The sequence below is a fragment of the Manis pentadactyla genome, chromosome 4 (genome assembly GCF_030020395.1).
Source record: "Manis pentadactyla isolate mManPen7 chromosome 4, mManPen7.hap1, whole genome shotgun sequence".
Classification (NCBI taxonomy): Eukaryota; Metazoa; Chordata; class Mammalia; order Pholidota; family Manidae; genus Manis; species Manis pentadactyla.
In genome coordinates, this window is record NC_080022.1 from 71,728,539 (window position 1) to 71,755,098 (window position 26,560).

Here is a 26,560-nt window from a genome sequence, read left to right on the forward strand (position 1 = left end):
AGACTTCTGGTATGTGTTGGCTAGTTGTAGCATTAGCAGGCATTCTTGATTCTCACTGATTTCTTAAGGAATATTTCTAACTTCAACAGGGAGTAAAATTGTTGCGAGGTTTAGACAAATACTCCTTATCAACTTAAAGTTAATATATGTCCCTAGTTCACTAAGAGGTTTTGTTTGTTTGCCTGTTCATTTTAACATGAGTACATATTCAATTTTATAGAATGATTTGTCTGTATTGAGATCAGCATGTGTTTATTCTCCATAAGTCTGTAATTTGGTGAATTACATTAATTGATTTTATAAAGTTAGAATATCCTGTATTTTGAGAATAAATTCAGTTTGTCATACTACATTACCCTTCTATCCACTGCCAGGTCAAGTTTTTTAAACTTTTTTTTTTGCTGAATTTTGTATGTATGTTCATGAGTGAAGTCGATTTGAAATTTTTATCTCACATTATTTTTGTGTGGTTATATATAACATATCATTTTTCTCCCCATAGAATGAGACCTGCATAACTATAAAGTCATGTGGGCAAGTATTTTTCTTTGTGAAAAAGAAAAAGATTTCAAAATTTCTGAACCAATATCATTAAGGGTTTTAAAACTATTCAGTTTCTATTTTTTCATGAGTCAGTTTGGTAAGTTGCATTTACCTAATAATTTGATATTTTTATCTAAACCTTCAAATGTGACACCAATCTTTTTGTGGTAGTTTACCATTTTTTTACATCTCTACATTTGAAAAATTCCTAATATTATTTATTTCTGCCTTCCTTTTCTTTTTTTCCCAAGATCAATCAGGCTAAAGGTTTATTGATTTTATTCGTCTTTTCAAAAACCTAACTTTTGTTATTGTTCCTTTTTCTTCTATGTTTTCTATTATATTCATTTTTAGATATCCTTATTTCCTCTCTTCTACTGTTTTTAAATTCGTTCTATTGTTCTTTCTTTAATTTCTCATGTATGCTTAGCTCAATAATTTTCAGCATTTCTTAGTTTTAATATAATCATTTATGGCTTAGATTTTCCTGTAAGCCCTCTTTAATTACATTTAAGTTTTGGTAAAATTGGTAAGGTTTTGGGGTTTTATTACTATTTAATCCTAAAATTTTCTGTTTTTCCATTGTGATTTACTCCTTGATTGATGAGTTACTTGGAAGTGTGTTTTTCAATTTTCTAAAAGAATATTTTTCAGCATTATCTCTAAGATAGTAATATCAATATTAATCAAATTAAGATCAGAAAAAAGAATCTGTTTAAAACACAATTCCTTAAAATTGGTTGAGACTTGATTTATGACCAAATTCATAATCAATTATTATAATGATTCATATAGACCAAAATTGACTTGTATGCTTTAATTGGGAGTATATTTTCAGTTCTATATATTCAGTAGGTCAAGCTTTCTGTATTGTTAAATTAGTCCCTATGCTTTTTTTTTGTAAATATCCTTAATCTTTTATTGTTTTATCTATTGGTTACTGAGAGAGATATATTTGAAAGATTCTCCTGATAGTAGTGAATTTGACAATTTATCCTTGTAATTATATCAAATTTCCTTTTATGATATTGAAGCTATGTTTTTACATATGTAAAAATTTAGAACCATTTTATCCTTCTGGTGAATTAAACCTTTTGTCATTATTTACCGGTCTCCTTTGTTTAATTCAAGTTCTTGCCCTATGACCTATTTTATATAATATATACTCCAACTCTTTTTGGTTAATACTAGCCTAAAATATCTTTTTCTATCCTTTTATTTTCAACTGATCTTTATTTCTGTTTTTTTAGGTGTATCTCTTATAAGCAACATACACATAGACTTTGATTTTTTAATCCAGTCTCACAACCTTCTTTCGACTGGAAGTGTAGTCTATTTACTTTTACTGATATATTTGCATTTATTTCTATCAATCAATTTTTAAACTTTCTATTTTTCTGATTTTTCTTTCTTTTTTCTCCTTCTTGCCTCTTCTTAATTGATTAAATTTCTTATTCCATTTTTTCCCTCTTTTCTAGCTTTCGAATTATAGGCTTTATTTCTGTTCTGACCTATATCAGATGTGCAGTGTGAGAAACTTCTGTTATGTTAAGCCACAGAGGTTTCAGAGTTAATTTGGCTGATTAATTAGTTTAATTAATTCATCATAAACTTCTACTGGGCAATTATTTCAATGGATAAATGAATAATTCTATTTGAATGTTACTATCTCTCAGCATAAGAAAATATTTTCCCACAATCTTTTGTCTTCCATTTTTTTGTTGAGAATTCAGCTGTCTCATTATCATTCCTTTATTGATAATCTGTATTTCTTCTATGGCTAATCTTCTTGTCTTTGGAATTCTGAAATTTTACAACATTGTGTTTAGGTGAGTGTGTGTCTGTGCCTGTGTCTGCTTGAATTTATCTCACTGAGAATCCTTTGGGTTTTTGAATCTAAGGTTGTTACCTTTCATCAATTCTGAAAGTGTCTTATTCATTTCCTCTTCAAATATTTATTTGTCCCTTCCTCTTTCATCTCCTGCAGAAATTCTGGTAGAGTCACTCTATCCTCCATGAGTCTTACCCCCTCTGTCATGTTTTCCAGTAGTTGTCTCTCTGTGTTGCATTCTGTGTAAGGTCCTCCAATCTATACTTACCACTCCCCACTTTTCTTTTCAGCTATGGTTTTGCCTGCTGTTAATTATTCTTCTGGGTTTTTCATTCAATTTTTTCAGTTTTTTTTTCTAGAACTTCAATTTTGTTATTTTTGAATGTGGTGGATATTTTTATGGTCTCTCCTTCACCATACTTTTATTTCCTTTATAATTTATTTTAACATATTAAACACTTCATTGTACTTCAAAATTTATCTATACATTTAAAAGGAGATGGCAACTACATTTCTTGTGACCATTTAGCATTATATTATTGTCAAACACTGTGTTGTACACCTGAAACTAATCTAATATTGTTTATTGTTTATGATGATATTTCAATTTAAACATAAATAAAAGATGATTTATATATTTTGTTACACATGTTTACATTTTTCAGAGTAAGAGAAGTCCTCTATGTATTTTTACTTTATATTTTTATTATTTCAAATTGCTTATACCTTAGGATATAAGCAATATATCACTGGATTCTTCCTGTACCTAAATGTGTTATTCTGGGTCCGGCTTTCACTATATAAACACCCAATGGTATCAATAAACCAATATCATTTCATGTGTACTGTTTAGAAATTTTTTTTCTGTCACTAAGTTTGTCCCCAGTTAACCACATTTCTGCTGCAAACTTCATCATTTTAATTCAAGGGTTTATGATTATTTCTGACTTTCAGAGACCTCCCCCCTCCTTTCATATCTCTAGACCGCTACTGTGTTTTGGAGAATGTCCAAAAGTTTGACATTCAGATAAGGGAATGAAACTGTACAAACTTCTGCTTCTTAATACCATCTGTCTGGGAATAAAAATCTCTGGACTGGAAGAAATAAAGAAAGGAAGGAAGGAAGACAATTTTTGGAAAATCTGTATATACATCCTTTCCACTATAAAGAAACATGATGGCAGGTCTCCTGTATTCCAATGATTAGTTTTCAGTGACTGGGGAAGTTTCAACAGATAATTCAATCTGCTATCTTCTCATTATAAATCCTGGCTTATCAACTATACTAAAACTATCTGACATTTTCTAACTGACTTATGGTTTGTAGTCATGTGTAAGTCCAATTCTTGCAGAAGGATAGGTATCACCTGTTTGGTAAACTTTCTAGACTAAATCATTTCAGCAATGTTCATTTATTTCATGAAATAGATCCCACACTGTTAGAAAAACAAAAACAAAGATAAAAAACCTAAATTTGTTTTCAAGTAGACACTTGGCCCTTCCTACACATATGTGTGATAGCCAGCATTCCAGGTGTGAATCTTAGCTATTGGCAGTGTTCAAAAGGAATGTTTATCTTACCAGTATTTATAGATTTTTCATTTCAAGCATTTGGATCCATCCTTAGTATCAGCACATAAAACCTACTTCAGAGCCTTACCAAATTTTAACTGTTCAACATGTATCAAATATTGGCTGAGATATTTTATAATTTATAAAACATTGTTTTAAAAAATGCAGTGTATCTGTATTATAAGGTTGCCATAATAAAGTAACCACAAAATGGGTGCCTAAACACAGAAATTTATTCTATCACAGTCTGGAGGCCAGAACTCTGCAATCAAGGTATGGCAGAGCCATGCTCCCTCTGAGGCATCTAGGGGAATATGCTTCCTTGCTTCTCCCAGCTTTTTGTAGCCCCAGGTGCTCCTTGCTTGAAGCAGCTCAGCTTCAATCTTTAAATCCATCTTCTCTCTGTGTATCTCTGTCTTCACACAGTGTTTTCCTCTCTGTGCCTCACTTTTTCTTACAGGACTAGGGCCCTCCCGCTACTCCAGTATGACTTCATCTTAACTAATTACATCTGCAACAACTCTGTTTCCCAATAGGTTACATTCTAACATTCTGGGGATCAAGACTTTAATATATATTTTAGGGGACACAATTCAACCCATTAACATTATTCCTCCAAAGACAAGATTTTATCTTGCAGACAGACTTGGATCACACTGTCTTAGAACGACTAGAATTTGCTTTCTCTGAATTATGTTTGGATGCCAGGTTTTTACCTTTCATTAAATAATATCATAAAAAATAGCTTAATGATGCCACTCTATTTACTCATCAAATTCATTAAGAACCTACCCCATTTGATATTTTTCTATTATGAAACGAATTCCCCCTGAATAACTTGTAGGTTTTATTTTAGAGTCATTGAAAATCATACATCTAATTATGTGGTTTTTCTTGCTTTGGTTGCTGGGAAGCTTAAAAATTCAGCCATAACTTTATTTTAATGACCTCATAGGGTGTGGCAAGTACATATCTGCATTTATGTATCTCCTCTGATGCTGATAATTCATTTCCATTTGGATATTAAATCGTTTTTTACAATTACTTCTTATATTATTATAAGTCACTCAAGTAGTTTGTTAAAAAAATGTAGGTAATTCATAGAAAAAGAAGAAAAGTAACAAGTAAACCTACCCCCAGCCCCCTCACCCCTGGCCTGGCTTTTTTTCTGTCTCTCTCTTTCTCTCACTCTCTCCTTCATTCACAGCAGATTTTCCTCTCATCCCAGTTCATACATTACTGAAGATTAGGAGCCACCAACATTCAGTACCCCAGTTTACATTTTAGGGTGGATAAATCAAATACTATGCATGTTGCAAGATAATCACTCACATTAGTTTTTGAGCAAATCAACTACATTTCAATGACTTCCTTCAAAGATTAAAAAAGAAAAAAGGTCAGAAGAAATAGCATGGGACTCATGCAGCAGTAAAAGTAGAAGTAATCTGGAAAAGCAGAGGTTATAAAACAAGAAGTTATTAAATCACTGAAAATCAAACTAAAAGTACCAAGTAGTAGAACTTAATCTGAAGAATATTGGAGGGCAAGCTATTGAAAAACATCACATAGAACTTGGTGGAAAATGACATAGAATACAAGTGATCAGAGAGAAGTTGAAAAATGTAGACAATAGACATGTGAATGCTGTTTTTGAAGATGTGAATGAATAAATGGAACTGAAAAAATTTAATAGAAAAATTTTCTGAAATAAAACAGATCTTAAAATTACATTTTGAAAGGGCCCACCATATTCCAAGAAAATTTAATAAGAGCTCTTTTCCGAAACTTCAAGGGCTGAAAAAAAAAAACCCTCCAGTCATCTCAGCAAAAGGAAAAGGTAATCTTCAAAAACAAATAAATTAGACATGTTCCAAGCAATATTAGATGCTAGAAGAAAATGGAATTGAAGGAGGAAAAATTTCTATACCTGGTCTAACTACCTTTTGTGTGTAATGTAAGAGAAATTCTTAAATATACATGAACTTAATATAACAAAATTCATGCACTTCTGAAAAAACAATCAAAAAAGAGGTCAGGACGATGAACAGATGAGTAACAATAATAAATTCATGAATAAGAAAGTCATAAGGTACAACAGGTTTGGTGATGAGCTCTGAATCTATTATACAATTATATTTTAAATTATATTTTAAAATAAAATTATATTTAAATAACTGGTATTCTAAGTCATAAAAATTAAATGTAATTGTTATAATGCTCAAAAGAAAAGTTGCATAACATAAAGAATAATATTTTGATGAAAATAGACTGGAACAAGAATTGTATTTGCTCTCCTAATATAAATGTGGGAGAGGAGAGTCTAAGTACATTAACTTCATCATCGTTCAACATCATTTCATTTATAAGGCAAATTGAGAAATATTAATGTAAGCACATTATTTAATACACTTTACAATTTCTAAATTGCTAAAGTGTGGCAAGCCAGTACACTTGTAAAGTGGCTTCCAATGGTTCCTACCTCCTAGCATTCAGGTTGCTTTGTGTAGGAAGGACATGATGGCTTGCTTCTAACAAAGAGATTGGTTACAAATGATGGATTTCACTTCTGAAATTAGCTGGAAAAAACTGTGGCTGCTGTCTTGCTTACATTCTTTCTGTGACTTTCTTTGATAAGCAAGCTGCCTCTTTGTGATGTGCCTTTTGAAGAGACCTGTGGGACAGGAAACTGAGGCTCTCTAGGGCCCGGGAGGAACTACATCCTGCCAACAACTAGGGTTACAAAGCAGGTCTACCCAAGTTGAACCTTTAGTTGAGAATGGAGCTCTGTCTATTGAAAGATGGAACAATGAAAGCTCTGAGGCAGGGGGCTGAGCTAAGCCACACCAGGGTTTCCCACCCATAGAAAGTACAAAATAGAAAGATGTGTGTTGTTTTAAGCTGCTAAATTTTGGAGTAGTTTGTTACCTAGCAATAGGTAACTGAAACACTATTACATAACTAATAGTTATGTAGTATTTATATAATTAATAGGTAACTAATATGAGATAAAAATAAAAAAACAAAAACAAAGAAAATACAGATCATAGAAAAGAGAAAACAAGACAGTAAGAATTCCAAATGTAAGAATTCCAGATAACATTAACCACATCTAATTAAAATAATTTCAAATGGGATAGAATAAACTATTTAAAAAATGATTAAATGAAACAAGGCAGTCACTTTATAAAAGGCAAAGGATACAGCTCACAAGAAACTTTATTGCTGGTATGAATCTTCCTGTAGCAAAAAATATAACATTAAAATACATAAAGCAAAATTTCAAGAAATAAAAGAAAAAAGTAAAAGAAATCCTAAGAGATTTTAGTGAGTTTTTCCAGTTCTTAAGAAATCAAGAAGAAAAATATGTATGGATGTAAAAGATGCAAATAACAAAAAAGATTGATGGTAATATCTGATATATAACATATGCTCGATAAACATTTTTTGTATAAATCTTATATCCTGCAAAGAAAAAAATTTAATATTTTAGATAACTCTGGAACATTTAAAATAAATCCTATGCACAAAAAAAAAAAATTTAGAAAATATATACCAAACATTTAACAAGGATTATTCTAAAATGAATTTATTAGGAATTTTTACTTTCTATTAATAATTTGATTGTTTCAATTTTTCACCACATACTTAGTTTTCATAATAAATAAATGAGATCTTAAAATGTTCTTTCTCTTTATCATTCCATTGTCTTTCTTTCCTTTCGCACAGGAAGAAATGTTCCACCTTCTTTCCAAGAATAAACAGTTTACAGTTCCATTTTCTCTACAATGTTTTCCTTCTATTATCCATTCTGTCCCGAATTTCCATGTTTCTGCTTCCAATGGCTTCTTCACTTCACCCTATAAATATTGCTGTCTCCCATCCCCAGTCCTAGAGCACCCCTTCACATTTAGGGCCCAATTTCCTCCAGTTACGTTGCCAAAATTCTCTGCTGTATCCTCCACTTCCACAATTGCAAATCCACCTCTTTCAGACATTCATTTTATTGAATCAATATTGTTTATGGTCCATTGTGCTTAGAGTAATTACCAACTTGCCCCCAAATCCTCAACTCCATCAAAAAAGATCAAAGGCAGAGGGGGAGAAGACTATGCACTCTGGAGTAGTCAGAGCTTCTCCTGGCAGGAGCCATAAATGAGTACTGCCGTGGGACTGAGTCCTTCCTGCCCCAGGCCTTCAACATTCCATCAACAGGGGTTGAGCTCACTTGATTCTCAGACCTCTTTGTCTCCATCCAGAGAACCAGGGAACCCAAACGTTCTTTGCTACTCCCCATACTCACAGCCTTCCCACCATTTTATTTTTTGGATGCTATGAAACTGATTTCAGTATCCCTTTATCACTGTTCATGTCAGTTACCAAAAGTCCCAGACTCCCAGGTCTTTCCCAAACTATCATTCCCACAAGGCTCCAAACATCCCCCAATCTGCCCCTGTCTTCCAGCCCTCCCCAACCCTTGAGACTTTTCCACTGTGCCCTCTAGAACTCAGGATTCCTTTCCCACATCACTTTTCATTGCTACCACCACTGGTTCAAGCCACTATTATTTCTTGCCGGTTTCTGCAATTCTGGATCTTCCCTTGGATGTCACCTTTGCAGTGAAATTTACCCTGATCACTATATTCAACATTTCAACCTACAGTCTCTCCAGCATTCCAATCTCCTTTATCCTGCTTTATTTTTTCATGACACATCACTTTCTAATATGCCATAGACTTTACTTATTTAGTTTATGTTTATTACATATTGTCTGCCTCTCCTACCTCACCTCAGAATGTAAGCTCCGTAAGGGCAGTAAATGTCTTCTCTTTTATAGTTGTATATAAAGATCTAGAATTGTGCTTAGCACATAGTAGGGACTCACAAGATATTTGTTGACTGACTAAATGGTTCTTAGCCTTGTCAAACCTAATGCCCCTTTTAATAATAAATATGGGGCAATATCCTCTTTGTGAAGGGAAAGCCATAAGCTACCTACACATGTAATTAAAAGAAAAAAAAAGAGCAATGCATTAACTGTAATATAAAGGAAAACTAAATGTGTGATTCAAGGCATCCCTAAACTGAAAGACACAATGAAAGTCAGATGCTTGCATCCATCTGTAGATCTGCTACGAAATAGGCAGCTACAGAATGGACTATATTGGTGATTCAAATTTCAGGAATGGCATTGCCATTAGATTTTCTTCATTCCAGGAAAATTCAGTATGTCTTCAGACTGTGTGAAAAACACTTTAGTTAATAAAATAGACTCTAGGCTCAGGTAAATATAAACAGTTTTTTAAATTTACTTGAATGAACAGTAAGTCAGTCAAGGTACACAGGAAGGGGGACAATTTTTTGCTGTGCAAGACTGTCCTGGACATTGCAAGAATGTTTATCATCTTCGGCCCCACCAACTACATTCCAGTAGTTGCCCCTCTCCAATCACAAATCAAAATCACTGGTAGTTTTCCAAAACAGCTCCTGGAGGCAGTTCCATGGCCTCTTTTCTATTGTCATTGGCAGAATGACATTATAGCATCGGACTTGTGACTCCTTTCTTCGATCACAATCTTCTTTTTAGCCTCTCTACCTCTCCCGTCTACCTTTTCCTTCCCACTCCATTCTTCCACTCCATAGGTTCCTCCCTCCTTTGGCTTCTGTGTCACTACAACTCCTGCAGTTTTCCCTTCTCCTTCCCCACGTCCTGCTTGGTGCCATTGTCTAATTCCTTCCCCCCACCGCCCCTTCCTTTTTCTTCTCTACAGGGTCTTCAACTCTCTCTCCTAAGTAATTGACTCTCAGGTTCCATTTCTACATATCGGAATCCACATTCCAACTGCCACTTGTCAGTCATACACCGAAGGCCTCAAGTTATAAATGTCCAAAATCAAACTAGACATCTTTCTCCAAAACCTGTTATTCCATCTGTTGTACCTATTTATGTGAATGAAAATATCATCCATTTACCCCATCTAAAAATGACAACCATCTTTGATCCATTCCTCACTCTCACATCCAATTGATTGCCCCACTCTGTCCATTTTCCCTCTGAAGTATCTCATATCTGTTTCCTTTCTGTCACTGTAGTTCAAGCTATCATTTTCTCTAACTTAGAATACTGTCACAGCTCCCCTAACTGGTACTTCTACTCCAACTTATCTTTTGATACTTCCACAAAGGGAGTTTTGGTGGCTAATAGTAGTATTTATTAGTATTTACAAATAATGTTATTTTACACTTAGTGTAGTTCCTGGCATATAATAAGCACTCAATTCTAATGTTTAATTGAATACATAGTATATGCCAGGAACTATACAAACAGCTTCCCATCTCTTTTAATCTGCACAGCTGCATCACAAAGTAGGACCTATAATTATTTCAATTTTAAAGATGAGATTAAAGAGGGTTGGGGAGGTTAAATAACTTACCTAAGATCACAGAGCTAGCTCAGAAATGAGACCGCCAAGGCTCCAGGTCCCTATGGCTTCTCAAATCCGTTTGTTTTTGCTTTTTCTTGACACAACTTATCCATTTTGCCTCTAGACTGATCACAGTCTTCTGTTCAGTCTCTCTACCTATCCCATCTACCTTTTCCTTCCCACTACACTCTTCCAATCCATTAAGTTCTGCTTTTACTTTTACTTGTCTCTTTAGTGAGGATTTATTCAGCACGCTCTTTCAAAAAGTCCCCCACAGCAGGATCCCCTCCTTTCACTGCATCCACCCACCTCCCTTCTCCCTACTCCCTTTTCCCAGCTAACAGGGTTGCAGAAGGTAATGAACTGTGCAGATACAACCTACAACCTCCCCAGGTGCTAATACAAAAAACTTCCTGCAACTTGAGTTTTTCTATGTTTAACAGCGTTGCTTTAGGGTTCTACAATTATAAGTCAATTAATGTAAAAAGTACTTTGTAAACCGCAGAGTGCTCAATAAATGTAAAGTTCAACCATTCACCTTCCCTTTGCATGCCCAGGGCTTCAACTAAGTTACTCCGTGAGCAACAGAAGAGGTGTTCCAAGCAGAGAATGCCACGTGCGTGTTCGGGGTAAAGGAGAATAAAGTCCTCAGTAATGTGAATTTGGCCCTGGAAATCTCTACTTGTCCTTATTGCCCAACCCAGTTTGAAACTTCATCAGGGTTGCCATGAGCACGTTTAAGATCGGCAAAAAAATGGTATGAGCCTGAAAACCCCTAGTTTAAAAGTCTCTCCAGGAGTGTTTTCCTCCCATGGCTCCCCGGAGGGTGCAAGCTCTAGCAGCCGTCCCCCTCACACTCACCAGGCCCCGCCCACGCCGCTTCCTTTCCTGGCCCCTCGCCTTCCCGGCGGCCCCGGCTCGGACCCCCGCCCCGCCCGCGGAGGACTACAAGTCCCGGCGTGCCGCGCGCCCGCCGGCCGGCTGTTCGGGGCTGGGCGCGTGGCGGCCGCCGAGCTCTGCGCGGGGCACAGCCTCCCGGCGCCGGCCATGCGGGGAGGTAAGTGATCCGCTCGTGCTGCCAGGGCGCTGGGGATGCGCCCGCCCTCTCCCTTCTCCAGGATGCAAGGAAGTGAAGAAAAACACAATAAAAACCGCCCTGCCCTCCCTCGTCTCTGGTGTGTGTCCCGTGCAGCTTGTTGCACCCGTGAGCGTGGAATCTGTCAGTCTGCAGTGAACTGGGGGCAGAAGCGTGCCCTGCCGGGCGGAGCGCCTTGACTCACCAGGGGCTGCGGGGCAGAACTCTCAGGATGGGACCGGGTGGTGCACGGCTCGGCTGGGCGCACAGCGAGCACCACACCCCCACGTTCCCTTTCCATAGACGGGCTCTCCGAGAGAGCCCCCAATCTAAAAACTATTAACAGTTTCTTCTTGAAAGTCTTAGCCAGAAACTTTTCCCTCTGTCTCCGGTGCCACAAGCGAGTCGTTTGACTATCGGATGGCGCCGCTGGTCCAAGAAGCTTCTTGGCGCCCCTCCCCTGCCCTCTGTCTTATCCCCACCGCCCGCTCGGCAGGTCGCTTCTCGCTTTCCCTTGAGACGCCCTTGGGGTCTTGTGGAGCTCAGCCCTGCCCTCGGGCGACTTCTCGAGATTTCTTCTGCAGCCACGTGGACCCAGGTCTGCCCTTTGGTATGGCAGGATTCCTGAACCGGAGGCAAGGGCGGGTGTTTCCTCTGGGCCTGCGCTGGATCTCTGGGGGATGAGTGCTGATCAAGAAAAGAAGCCAGTGGAACGATCGGGGGCACCATTTTCTCCGCCTTCCCGACCCATCTTCTAGTCTGTCTGAGCCCACTCCCAAGTGTGCTCGAAAGTTCTGCCCCAGATCCCAAAGCGAAGATCTCCGAAGTTATTTTAGCACATCCCATAATATCCTGGATCAGAGGTGCTTTTGTCTGCATCTCTCTCACCCTACACTTAAAATACCACTCACACAAACACAGCAAGCACACTACGCATTCTACAAACGCACATACCACACAACACAATACATATCACGCACATAACGTTACACACTTGACTTAGATACACCCCGCAGACACCCATCATTTTTATTAGCAGAGAAGAGGGTCATTTGTTGGAGGGAGTGTGGAGGAAAATGGGTGATTGTAGTATATATACCTATACCCACAAATGTTAATTTATTCCGGAATTAGAAACTAGGTGATAAGTGAAACCTCCCGTGGTCAGAATTTAGATTGCCTCTGTGGCTCATTTTTTATAAAATGGGATTGATTTCCTAGAACACTTGAAACCTTTTGTCTAACGGGCAAACTTTTGATCTCAGCAGGCAAGACAGAAGGGGATGTTCTTTTCTATGTGCAGGAAGAAATTCTTGGAGAAACTTCACAGAATCCTTTTTCCTGTATGTGAAAGGAAGAGTTGGGTGTAACTATTTTCTTTGCATCTCCTTTCAAGAGTGTTCAGCTGATTTTGTTCTGAGCCATGGCATGTCAGTGCTGTCAGGACACTCTCTTCCCTGTCCCTTGCCCACATGACTCACAGCTCAGACCCCTTCTATTTGAATGTAGTTGGAGAACAGTTCAGGAATTACAGATCAAGTATAAAAGCATTATGAAACTTGGTGAAAGAGCTTTCTATCTCCAGAAGACTTCATTGTTTTGATCAGGGGTGGTAAAAGACCCACCTATTTGACCCATGCTCAAAAAATGGTATTCAAAAATACATGAACACTTAGAATTCATCCCTAAATCATTATTGTTTGTTTTTTCGAGGGGACAATAGCAAAGATGGGTAGACAGAGCACTCCTACATCTTTCTCAACGGTGCTCTTTCAAGAAGTTGAAAATTTCTAATATTCCTGGAATAAGTAAGAGAAAACAATTTTGACTTTGAAATTCAGGATGCAAATTTAAATCATAGTTGCTGATCTTCTAGTGCCTTTAAAGATTAATGGGGAAAAAAAAGGGAGGTGGGCTTTTCTTTCTTAAATCTGCCTTAAGTCTACATGATATTATAGCAGCAGGTGACTTTTTCTAGGATCTTTCTTGAAAACCTGCATTCTTTACCCCATCTTGAGTGACTTTATTGACATCATGAATTTAAAAGTGTCCAAATATTGCTTGGTATTTATTTCAACGACAACTCTGTTTCCTGTGTAACTGCATCATGCTTGTGGAATGGGCCTGTTTCCCTCCAGTGTGAATCCCAGCCAAGCAAGAGAACTATGAGATTAACCAGGGTAACTTCATCAAAAGATCATGCCCAGTTTTTCTACTCCACCTCCCAATTTCCTAAATTGGGATTTAGGATGGTGGTGGATGATACTATGAATTTGAGGGTTGACAGTATTATCTTCTTTTTCCTATGTAACTAATATAGGTACTCAGAAATAGTAAATGTTAGTTGAATTTATTGAATTATGCTTTTTGTGTAACTGGGATAATCAGTTAAATTAAACCTCACAGAATTACTTGTTTTGTAGACTAAGGTTTGTTCCATTTTGAATTTTTGCTGACTTCGTCTGGTAGGATGAATGCCAAAATAAAAGAATGTGGGCGTTCTCAGGAGATCTGGTCATCTACTTTGCATCCTCTCTGAAATATGTTACTTCCTGCATAATGAAGTAAAAGGATTTTCTGCTGGGCAGGACTTTCCTTATTCACACACAGAGATTACTCAAAAGCCAGCCCCGACAACTTTGTCCATGAGTCTCTATTAGGAAGAAAGAGTAATGCAGGATTGCAGCTTCTGACTGTTTACCAGTTGTAGCCCATAAACACTGGGTTCTTTCTTCTTTTTTTCTCCCACAGGAGAGAAAAAGAAATAGTTATTGAAACATGACATTTCATGCTCAGAACAACAGCAAACACATATCATGCAGCAACAATGAAGGAGAGAAAAAAATCAGATACTGTTGATACAGCTTGTTTTTCTTTGTACATGACAGGTGCAGAGAGGATTCTGCAGTTTTTGGACTCCTGAATTCATTCACCTCCACTAATTGTGCTGGGCAGTTAGCAAAAGTGAACAGGCACACTGTAGCTTTAAAAAGTCAGCCATGAACCAGAAGGCAGTTGGTGCAGCTTGTGTGTGATTCCTAACGTCATGCTGGCTAAGAGCCAGCCTGGTTTTATTTCACTGTGTCAAATTGTACCTCCTTATTGAATTCCTTTGCCAGCCTACTTTGTGAAAGAAAACATTGAGGTTTCTTTGGCTGTTCTTGATAAGCCTATAAAAAATGACATGTTTTAGTTGCTTCTAGGTAGGTTTTCTTTTTACTCTTCCACAAAAAAGACAATAATAATAAGACAATGTAGTGTGGTGTTAGAGAGTATGATTGTGAGTGTTTTGTTTTTTGTTTTGTTTCTAAGATGCTTAGAAAATGGTGAATGTGTAACAGTTTGCAACTGAAGTGAAATCATTCTTTTGGCATGGGAGCAGCTTCACTGTCTTCTGTCTACTCTGTAACGGTGTGTGAATGTATGTGAATATCTAAACCTGTATCAAATGTGGGATTTCTCTATGAATGATCTAAGTGGTGTAGCAATTGGAAGTTTTTGTGTGTGTGTGTGTGTGTGTATCAGGAGTGAGGATTATCCCACACTTGCAGTATTATTTGTTAATCATCTACTTCTCTAACAGTGATAAAATCTTGTGACTATACTAAATGATGCACTTGTCATGTCAGAGTAATCCCTAGAGAAGGAGTGCTGAAGTAGAAAGTGATTTGGGAGGAAATGTATTTAATTTATGGCTTCAACTGTAGAGGAACAAGCACATTTCAGAACTAGTTTTTTTAAGCAGTTTTGTTCATTGCTTTTTTGTCTTGCTAATTGCACATTAATTGTGGAGGGTTTTTATTTTTTCACAGTCCTTACCCTACCAAACAAAAAGACAAAGTAATGGATGGTACTATATCTCCTTGAATGTTTTGCTGATTTTTACATATAACTACTGAGCTGCCTAACCTCTCTCTCTCTCTCTCTCTCACACACACACACACACACACGCGCGCGCGCGCGCGCGCACACACACACACAAATGCACACACACACAAATGCACGCACACACACCAGCACCACCTTTCTGTGCTAAGGGCTATCTGACATTTTCGTGAGCTTCCAGCTTTACCACAGCATGACCACCTCACAGACAGGGTTTTGAGGCTTTCGTTGAGACGCTGTGAGGTACGGAAATACTTGCCAACAAAAGCGTTAAGTGCTCTTTTGCAATGCAATGAAAAAATATAGGCGGTGTTGGAGTGGACAAAAAGCAAATGCAGTAAGAAAAAAGGAGTCACAGTCCATGGTGGGAAGGGGCAGAAAAGGGGGGCTTGTTTTTCTCGACTTTGACTCATTTGAGTTGCAGTGTCCTCAGTGAGAGCCTTGGCACCCAGGGGAAGCTGTGCCCGTTCACACAGCACTTGTATTGAGCAAGGGTTCAGTATCATTTGCAAATGCTTATTGTCAAGTCAGGGAGTGCCAGTAAAGAGGAAAGCACCCCAGTCCGTCTCCTCTAGTTCTGTAGGTTTAATCACATCTCTCCAACCGCTGAGGGGACTAGAGATTTAAACAAATACGCGTGATTGGTGTGAAGCTGTAAAAGGGACCATTATGTTTCTGATTCAGGATATATAGTCTTCTCTCACTTTCTAAGAATTAAACACGAGCTTTTCTCCCTTATTGATTAGTTGCTGAAGTAAAGGAACCCTGCTGCCTTCCCATGCTATCTGTTGACATGGAAAACAAGGAAAATGGCTCTGTCGGTGTAAAAAAGTAAGTGAAACTGGCTTGTGAGTTCTGCTTCTGCAAACAACAGAGGGACTTGGTTTCTATTTTTATATTTCTTGCTTATATACAACAGTACCCTGTTTGGCGGTGGTCTTGGTTGGTCTACACTGGCCACCAGCCTCCCTTCTCCCCCCAGCCCCAGGCCTTTTTCTTTATTCAATTTAAAAGACAGAGATGACTCAGACATCAAACCGTACATAAAGGATTAGTGTATCAGGCTTTGGAACAGGAACGGTTGAGGATTTCAGCCCTGCATTCTGTGTATTGAAACAAAAACACTGAGCAAACATAGACTCTGCCTTCCAAGTCCATAGGCTACGATGGTGGGGGCTGAAAAGAGAGTTTGAGTCTTTTAAAATAAAATTATCTCTGCCAAAACTGAGAGCTATAAGAAAGAAAGAAAGAAAGAAAGAAAGGCTCAGTAAGCGTACTAAGTGGAACCACTTCTCTGTGCTAATTTTATGAGCTGTTCGTTGAATGTGAAACATTTCAAGGCATAACATAGTTGTTCTATTTTCATGTCTGTTCTCACATTTGAAACTTCTGATCATATTTGTTGTGAATTACATGCTTCTTCTAAAAAGGAAAATTAAGTTGTGTTATGTAGAATATTCTGGAAGATGCTACATGTTTCAGATAACTCTTTAAGATATCTATAAATATATGAAAAATGTATATTCCTATTTAATAGTTACGTTGAAGTTATAACTACTTAGATTACAAGGAGAAAGTAAATTCCAAGAGACTGTTACCTATTTCATTTTTTCCATGTCATTTAGTTTAAAATTGTCCTCAACTTGAGCTTTGGTGAAAACAAATTAAAATGTGATCCACAGAAATTGTGGTATCTAAATGAGGAAACAGTGTGCTGTATGTTTCTGAATAGAAAGTATATTTTGCTTCTGAGCAAAGTTACATTAATAAAATCTGCTTTTTAAAATTCTTAAGTAATTTACATAGCAGTGCCATGCTACGATGCTTATCCCATTCTTGAGGTTTGAGGTAGGTAGACGTAGGAGAAATAAAAGAAATCAATGCTTTTTTATGTAAGAGATCAGTGCTGTCCAGTATTTTGAGCAGTGATGGAAGTGAGCTGCTGTCCAAAATGGTAACCACTAGCCACATGTGGCTATTAAAACTTGTAATGTGACTAGTGTAACTGACGAACTGCATTCCTAATTTTACTTAATTTTAAAAGTTAACAGCTTTATTGAAGTATTATTGACATATAATATACTGCATGTGTTTAAAGTATAAAATGTGTAAAATTTGACATTTGTATACATGTGCGAAATCATTACCACAATTAAGATAATGGACCTGTCCATCACCCCTGAAGTTTCTTCATAACCCTTTGTAATCTCTCCCTCCTGTCCTTCCCTGGCCACTTATCCCCAGGCAACTGCTGATATGCCATCTGTCACTATAGATGTTACTTTTTCTAGAATTTTATATAAATGGAATTATTCTAATGTACTTTTTTGGGGGAGGAAGAGGGTCTGGTTCCTTTTACCCAGAATAATTAATTGGGGATTCATCCATGTTAGAGTGCGTATCAGTAGTGCCTTACTCTTTATTATCAAGTAATACAGTTGACCTTTGAACAACAGGGGTTTGAACTTATACATGCATTTTTTTCAGTAAATATATTGGAAATGATTTTGGAGATTTGTGACAATTTGAAAAAACATTTTCTTTTCTCTATCTTATTTTATTGTGAGAATATGGTATATAATACCTATAATATTACAACATATGTGATAATCGACTGCTTATATTATCAGTAAAGGCTTCTAGTCAACAGTAGGCTATTACTAGTTATGTTTTTGAGGATTCAAATGTTATACATGGATTTTTGATTGCACAGGTGGTTGGCCCCCCTAACCTGCATGTTGTTTAAGGGTCAGCTGTACTTCATTGTGTGGATAAACAACAATTTCTTCACTGTTTATCTATGCACTGTTGAGCATTTGGATTGTTTCTGTTTTTGTAAGTGTTACAAATAAAGCTTTTGACCATTTGTGTACAGGTCTGTGTGTAGACATATGCTTTCATTTCTCTTGAATAAAAATTTAGAAATGGAATGGCTAGGCTATCTGGTAGATGTATGCTTAATTTTTAAAGAAATTTCTAAACTGTTTCCCAGCTAGTTGTCACATTTTACATTCCCTCCAGCAGTGTGTGAACATTCCAGTTGTTCTATAGTCTTATGAACTTAGTATGATCAGTCTTTTCCACATTAGGCATTATATTAGGTGTGGTTTCAATTTTCATTTTCCTAAAAATTAATGGTGTAGAGCACCTTTTCATGTGCTGACTTGCTATCCATATTTCTTCTTTAGTAAACTATTAAAATGTTTTGCCCATCTTATTGGGCTAGGTTTTTATAAATTACTTTGTAGAGAATATTTATATATTCTAGATATATATCCAGCCCTTTATCATGTACATGATTTGAAAATATTTTCTTGTAGTATATGACTTGTCTTTTCATTCTCTCTACAACGTCTTTCAAAGTGCAGGAGTTTTTTGATGAGCTCAAGATTATCAGTTTTTATCTTAGTACTTTTAGTGTCGGATCATGTCAAGAAATATTTGCCTAACCCAAGGTCACAAGTTTTTCTCTTATGTTTTCTTAGATTTAGGAATATGATTGTTTTATTAAGGTATCATTGATATACAATCTTTTAAAGGTTTCACATAGCAAATTGTGTTTATTACATTCACCCATATTATCAAGTCCACACCCCATTGCAGTCACTGTCCATTAGCACAGTAAGATGCTATAGAGTTATTACTTGTTTTCTCTGTGCTATACTGCCTTCCTTGTGAATCTCCTACATTATATGTGCTAATCATAATGCCCCTTAATTCCTTTCTCCCTTCCCACCCTCAGCACCCCCTCCCCTTTGGTAACCGCTAGTCCCTTCTTGGAGCCTGAGTCTGTTTCTTCGGTTTTGCGGTGTTCTTATACTCTGCAAATGAGGGAAATCATTTGGTACTTGTCTTTCTCTGCCTGGCTTATTTCATTGAATATAATGCCCTCTAGCTCCATCCATGTTGTTGCAAATGGTAGGATTTCTTTTCTTTTTATGGCTGAATAATATTCCATTGTGTATATGTACCACATCTTCTTTATCCATTCATCTATTGATGGACATTTAGGTTGCTTCCATATCTTGGCTGTTATAAATAGTGCAGCAGTAAACATAGGGGTGCATATGTCTTTTTGAATCTGGGATCTTGTTTTCTTCAGGTAAATGCCTAGGAGTGAAATTCCTGGGTCAAATGGTATTTCTGTTTTTAGTTTTTTGAGGAACCTCCATATTGCTTTCCGCAATGGTTGAAATGGGAATTTACATTCCCACTAGCAGTGAAGGAGGGTTCCCCTTTCTCCATATCCTCACAGCATTTGTTGTTCCTTGTCTTTTGGATATTGGCCATCCTAACTGGTGTGAGGTGATATCTTATTGTGGTTTTAATTTGCATTTCTCTGATAATTAGTGATGTGGAGTATCTTTTCATGTGCCTATTGGCCATCTGAATTTCTTCTTTGTAGAAGTGTCTGTTTAGATCCTCCACCCATATTTTAATAGGATTATTTGCTTTTTGGGTGTTGAGGCATGTGAGTTCTTTATGTATTTTGGATGTTAACCCCTTCTCAGATATATCGTTAACAAATATATTCTCCTATACTGTAGGATGTCTTTTTGTTCTACTGATAGTGTCCTTTGCTGTACAGAAGCTTTTTAGTTTGATGTAGTCCCATTTGTTATTTTTGCTTTTGTTTCTCTTGCCCAAGGAGATGTGGTCAGGAAAAAATTGTTCATGTTTATATTCAAGAGATTTTTGCCTATGTTTTCTTCTAAGAGTTTTATGGTCTCATGACTTACATTTTGGTCTTTGATCCATTTTGAGTTTACCTTTTTGTATGGAGTTAGACAATAACCCAGTTTCATTCTCTTACATGTAGCCGTCCAGTTTTGCCAACACTAGTTGTTGAAGCGGCTGTCATTTCCCCATTGTATATCCATGGTTTCTTTATCGTATATTAATTGACCATATATGCTTAGGTTTGTATCAGGGCTCTTTATTCTGTTCCATTGATCTATGGGAGGAATATGATTTTTTAATATAATTTTTGTGTAGGTTTGAGATAAGGATTAAAGTATTTCTGTTGCTGGTGGTGGTAAGGTTTTTTTTTTTTGCCTATGACTATCCAATTTTTCTAGCAGAATTTTTTGAATTGTTTCTGCAACTTTGTTGAGAAATAATTGATTATGTGTATGTGGATCTGTTTCTATATTATTTTATTCTGTGAATAATTTTGTGTATATTTCTGCCAGTACAACACTGTTTTGATAACTATAGCTTTATAATAAATCTTGAAATCAGGTAGTGTTATCCATCCAAACTTTTTCTTTTTCAAACTTGTTTTGGCTCTCCTAGGTCCTTGGTATTTCCAAGTGGTTTTTAGAATAATCAGTTTGTCAATTTCCACAGGAAACACTTGCTGGCAATTGAATTATAGATCAATTTAGGGAGAATTGAAATCTTAATATTATGTCTTCTGACCCATTAACACAGTGCCATTTACTGGGTCCCTTTTAATATCTCTCAGCAGTATTTTGTAGTTTCAGTCTGCAGGTCTTGTCCATTTTTTTGGTCAGGTATATCCCTACATAGGTCACAATTTTATGCTGTTATAAATGGTATTGCTTTTAAATTAAAAAAATTTTTAATTTCCAATCATTTGAGCTAGTGTATAGAAATACAATTGATTTTTGTATGTTGATCTTGTATCCTGCAATCTTGGCTAAACTCACTTACTATTTCTAGTACCTTTTTGGTAGATTCCATTGGATATTTAACATAGGCAGTTATGTCTTATGAGTATAGACAGTTTTACTTTTTTCCTTCCCAATGTAGATGTCTTTTGTCTCATTTTTCTACCTTATTGCATTGAATAGGATGTCAGTTGTAAGAAGTAAAAAAGTTGAATAAAAGTGGTGAGATTACAAAGAGGGGATAAAAGATGGAGGAAGGCAAGGCAGAAACCTCCTCCCACACACACACCAAGGAAGCAGCTATCGCTAATACAGCTAACCCTGAAAACAACCTGAAGACTGCAAAACAGATCACTTACATCTGGTGAAGAAGAGAAGAATTCAGAGAGGATAAAATGGCAGAGCCACAGTTGATCAGGACCCAAGCCCTTCTCCCATCCCAGCCCACACGCTGGAGGGAAAGGAATGGAGTGGGAAAGGGATAAGTGCCCAGGAACTCCGCACACCTGGCCCTGGAGATGTGCTCTGGGAATACGAGTCTGCATTGCTTTGGGTTTTGGTGATTAATGGGGCTGGAGACCAGGGAGAGTTGTAGCACTCTGGAGGCTGAGACTCCAGCCACTTGTGGAGGACAGGCAGACTCCAGTGACCCCACTGGGAACCAAAACAATGGCAGCAGTTTGAAAGATTTCTCAGCAGCAGGAGGGGTGCCAGAGGGCAGAAGGTTGGATGGAACTTTCTCTGAAGGTGAAAGAGCAGGTAGATGACACTTCCCCACCCTTCCCTCAGCCAATCACGTAAGGCTCTCACAGAAGCCCCAAACACTCCATCCTCCATTCCCTTGCTGGCAGCTCAGTCCTAAGGTACTTCCCTGTGCATACACCCGCTCAGCTCAGCAGCATCAGACTTTGCTATGTGGTAGGCAGAGAGAAGCTTTTCCAGCTTTCTCAGCCCTGTCTCAGCACAACTGGGGAAGTGCCTGCAGAAACCAGCTCTGAGCACCCCTTCCTTCTCACAGGTGGTCCAACCCAATCCCCCACACCTCTCCACAGCTGCATACTTGTGTGCCCCACTGCCAAGGGAGTGCCCTACCTATCCCCTTAGCCCAGCAGCCCCACCATTGCCATCGCTGCAGGGCAGGCAGAGGGCAGCCCCACCCACAGTGATCCCAGCAGAGGCACAACTGCTCTGATCACAAAGAGCCAGCTGAGGTGAACTGCCATTTGTGGCAGACTAAGATAGACCACTACTGGTAGACAGAAAGGTGGCCCTGCCCATAGCCCACCAACAGCAATGGGGGCTCTGCCACAAAGGAGAACTAGGCACTGGAGAATAGAGTCTTGAACTTCTGGGCACCACAGGATGCCTTCCTCATAAAGGCATTACTTTCTAGACCAGAAAGCATAGCCAATCTATCTCATACAAAGGAAGAAACACAGAAACCCTGACAAAATGAGGAGGCAGAGAAATATTTTCCAAACAAAGATAAAGAATAAGAAACTAGAAAGAGAGCTAAATGAAACAGAGATCACCAATCATTTTTGATAAAGATTTCAAAGTAACAGTCATAAATATGCTCATTGATCTGCCAAAAAGTATTGAGTATCTCAGAGAGGACTTTATAAAGAGAAGAGCTAAAAAAGAGCTACTCAGAGCTGAAGAATACAGTAACTGAAATGAAATATACAATGGATGGAATGAATAATAGATTGCTGCAAGAAGAGAAGGCAACCAATGAGATGGAAATTAGAGAACAGGAAAACAATGAAGCTGAGAAACAGGAAAAAATAATCTTTAGAAATGAAAGAATGCTAAGAGAGCTGTCTGACAACTCCAGATGAAACAGTATTTACATAATAGGGGTACCAGAAGGAGAAGAGAGAGACAAAGGTATAGAAAGTCTTTTTGAAGAAATAATTATTGAAAACTTCCCCAATCTGGGGAATGAAATAGACACACAGGTCATGGAAGCACAGAGAACCCCTAACAGAAGGAAATAAAAAAGACAACACCAAGACATATAATAATTAAAATGACAAAGATTAAGGAAAAGGAAAAGGTTTTGAAAGCAGCCAGAGAGAGAAAAAAGATTACTTATAAGGGAAACTCCATCAGACTATCAGCAGAAACTTTATAGGTCAGAGTGAGTGGCATGAAATATTGAATATTGAAAGAGAAGGACCTTCAGACAAGAATCCTCTTCCCAGCAAGGTTATCATTCAGATTTGCAGAAGAGATTAAACAGTTCCCAGTTAAAAGAAGGCTGAAGGGATTTATAACCAGTAAACTGGCATTACAGAATATGTTCAAGAGACTACTGTAGATAGAAATGTTCCTAAGCCTAAATAGTTTTCACCAGTGAAAATAAACCCACAGTAAAGGTAGTAGACCAATTACATACCAAGCAAGTACAAAATCAAATCAAAACAAAACAAAACAGAAGTAATAAAACAAACTATACACAAAATCAGTCAAGGGATACACAAAAATGCAGGTTATGATATCTAATACATGAAGTGTGGAGGAGGAAGAAGAAAAAATAAGTAATTTTAGATTGTGCTTGAAATAGAGGAATCATCAACTTAATATAAACTATTATATGCTTAGGAAGCTATCCATGAACCTTATGGTAACCACAAACCTAAAGCATATACAAGAGCTGCTTCTTTGAGAAGATTAAACAAAGTAGACAAACCTCTAGCCATACTTATCAGAGGAAAAAAAGAGGGGACACAAAGAAACAAAATCAGAAACGAGAAAGGAATAGTCACAATGGATGCCACAGAAATACAGAGAATTATTAGAAATTCTATAAAAAATTATTTGCCAATAATTAGACAACCTAGGAGAAATGTACAAAGAGTACAAACTTCCAAGGTTGACCCTGGAAGAAACAGAAAATAGGAACAGACCCATTACAAATAATGAAATTGAGTTGTTAATGAAAAACTCCCAACAAACAAAATCCCAGGAACAAATGGCTTTACAGCTGAATTGCACCAAACATTTAAAGAAGAACTAATCCCATCCTTCTTAAAGTATACCAAAAAGTAGAGGAGTGAATACTTTCAAACTCAATCTAAGAGACCAGCATCACTCTAATACCAAAACCAGACAAAAACACTGCATAAAAGAAAAAATTAGACCAATATCCCTGATGAACATAGATGCAAAAACCCTCAGCAAAATATTAGCAAACTGAATGCAAAAATAGTGTCAAAAGGATCATCCATCATGACCATGTGGTATTTATTCCAAGGAAGCAAGGATGATATGATTTAGTAAATCAATCAATGTCCCACACCACATAAACAAAATGGATAAAAGCCACACAGTCATCTCAATAGATGCTGAAAAAGCATTTGAGAAAATTCAACATTCATTCATGATAAAAACTCTCAAGAAAATGAGTATAGAGGGTATGTACATCAACATAATGAATTCCATATGCTACAAACCCACACTTAAAATCATAATTAGTGGTGAAAAGCTGAAAGCTTTTCCTCTAAGATCAGGAACAAGGCAAGGATGTCCACTCTCACCACTTTTATTCAACATACTGCTGGAAGTCCTAGCCATGGCAATCAGATAAAGAGATAAAAGGCATTTAAATTGGCAAGGAAGAAGTAAACTGTCACTATGTGCAGGTGACATGATATTGTACATGGAAAACCCTAAAGAATCCACCAAAGAAGAATAAGAACTAATAAGTAAATTCAGCAAATTTGCAGGATACAAAATTAATACACAGAAATCTGTTGCATTCCTGCATACTAACAATAAACTAGCAGAAATAGAAATCAGAAAAACAACTCCATTTAAAATTTCATCAAAAAGAATAAAATACCTAGGAATAACCTAACCAAGGAGGTAAAAGACCTATACTCTGAAAACTACAAGACACTCATGAGAGAAATTGAAGAAGACACCAATAAATGGAAATACATTCCATGCTCATGGATAGGAAGAATTAATACTGTCAAAATGGCCATTCTGCCCAAAGCAATTTATAGATTCAATGCAATCCCCATCAAAATATAAACAGCATTCTTCAATGGACTAGAACAAATCATTCTAAAATTAATACAGAACCACAAAAGATCCTGAATAGCCAAAGCCATCCTGAGAAATAAGAACAAAGCTGGGTGAATTATGCTCCCTGATTTCAAACTGTACTACAAAGCTACCGTAATCAAAAATAGTATGGTTCTTGCAGAAAAACAGACCCATAAATCAATGGAATAGGTTAGAGAGTCCAGATATAAACCCACATATATGGTCAATTAATGTACGATAAAGGAGCCTTGAGTATATAATGGGGAAAAGACGGTCTCTTCAACAACTGGTGTTGGCAAAACTGGATGTCTACATGCAACAGAATGAAACCAGACTACTAACTCCTTACAAAAGGTAAACTTGAATTGGATCAAAGACCTGAATTTATGACATGAAACCATAAAACCCTTAGAAGAAAACATAGGCAAAAATCTCTTGAACGTAAGTATGAGCAATTTTTTTCCTGAACACATCTCCTCAGGCAAAGGAAGCAAAATAAGAAATGAACAAGTGGTACTGCATCAAACCAAAAAGCTTCTGCACAGCCAAGGACACAATCAGCAGAACAGAAAGGCAACCTGCAGTGTGGGAGAATATAGTCATAAATGATTTATCTGATTAGGGTCTAACACCCAAAATATATAAAGAACTCATATGCTTCAACACCAAAAAAACAAATAATCAAATTAAAAATCGGTGGAAGATCTGAACAGATGTTTTTTCCAAAGAAGAAATATGGACGTGGCTAACAGGCACATGAAAGGATACTCCACACCACTAATTATCAGGGAAATGCAAATCAAAACCCAAATGAGATATCATCTCACACCAGTTGGAATGGCCACTATCCAGAAGACAAGAAATAACAAGTGTTAGTGAGGATGTGGAGAAAAGGAGACCTTCCTATACTCTTGGTGGGAATGTAAATTGGTGCAGCCACTGTGGAAAGCAGTATGGAGGTTCCTCAAAAATCTAAAAACAGAAATACCATAAAACCTACTAATTCCACTTCTAGGAATTTACCCAAACAAAACAAAATGCCTGATTTGAAAAGATATATGTGCCCCTATGTTTACTGCCGCATTATTTACAATAGCCAAGCTATGGAAACAACCGAAGTGTCCACCAAAAGATGAACGTATAAAGAAGAGGTAGTACATATAAACAATGGCATGTTATTCAGCTATAGGAAAGAAAGAAACCCTGCATTTGCAACAACATGGATGGACCTATAAGGTATTATGCTAAAGAAAATAAGCCAGGCAGATAAAGACAAATACCATATGCTTTCACTCAATCTGTAGAATCTAAAAACACAACAAAACAAAATGAACAAAATAACAGTATACTCTTAAACACTGTGAAATGACTGGTAGTTACCATGGTGGAGTGGTTGGAGTAGGGGATATGGGGAGGGGAATAAAAGGGCAACATAGTTCTCATTCATAATATTAGTTGGTCATGGGGAATGTAGTACAGCATGGAGAATATAGCCAATGATTCTGTAACATCTTCCTTTGTTGACAGATAGTAACTGCACTAG

The 26,560-nt window shown here is 37.2% G+C and overlaps 1 protein-coding gene across 4 annotated transcripts in view; it reads left to right on the top strand.

Annotated features, from left to right (window-relative positions):
- The first annotated feature begins 11,342 nt into the window (after positions 1-11,342).
- The window catches only part of SAMD13 (sterile alpha motif domain containing 13), a 45,508-nt gene continuing 30,290 nt past the window's right edge, over positions 11,343-26,560 (top strand). For 2 of the 4 annotated variants that reach the window (XM_036890292.2, XM_057500374.1), the window contains exons 1-2: positions 11,343-11,425; positions 16,075-16,159. In XM_036890292.2, coding sequence (XP_036746187.1) covers positions 11,416-11,425; positions 16,075-16,159 — 95 coding nt within the window. In that variant the 5' untranslated portion in view covers positions 11,343-11,415. Of the gene's footprint in view, positions 11,426-15,447; positions 15,572-15,821; positions 16,160-26,560 lie in introns of those variants that run through there. The other 2 variants (XM_036890293.2, XM_036890297.2) reach the window with 2 other exon arrangements.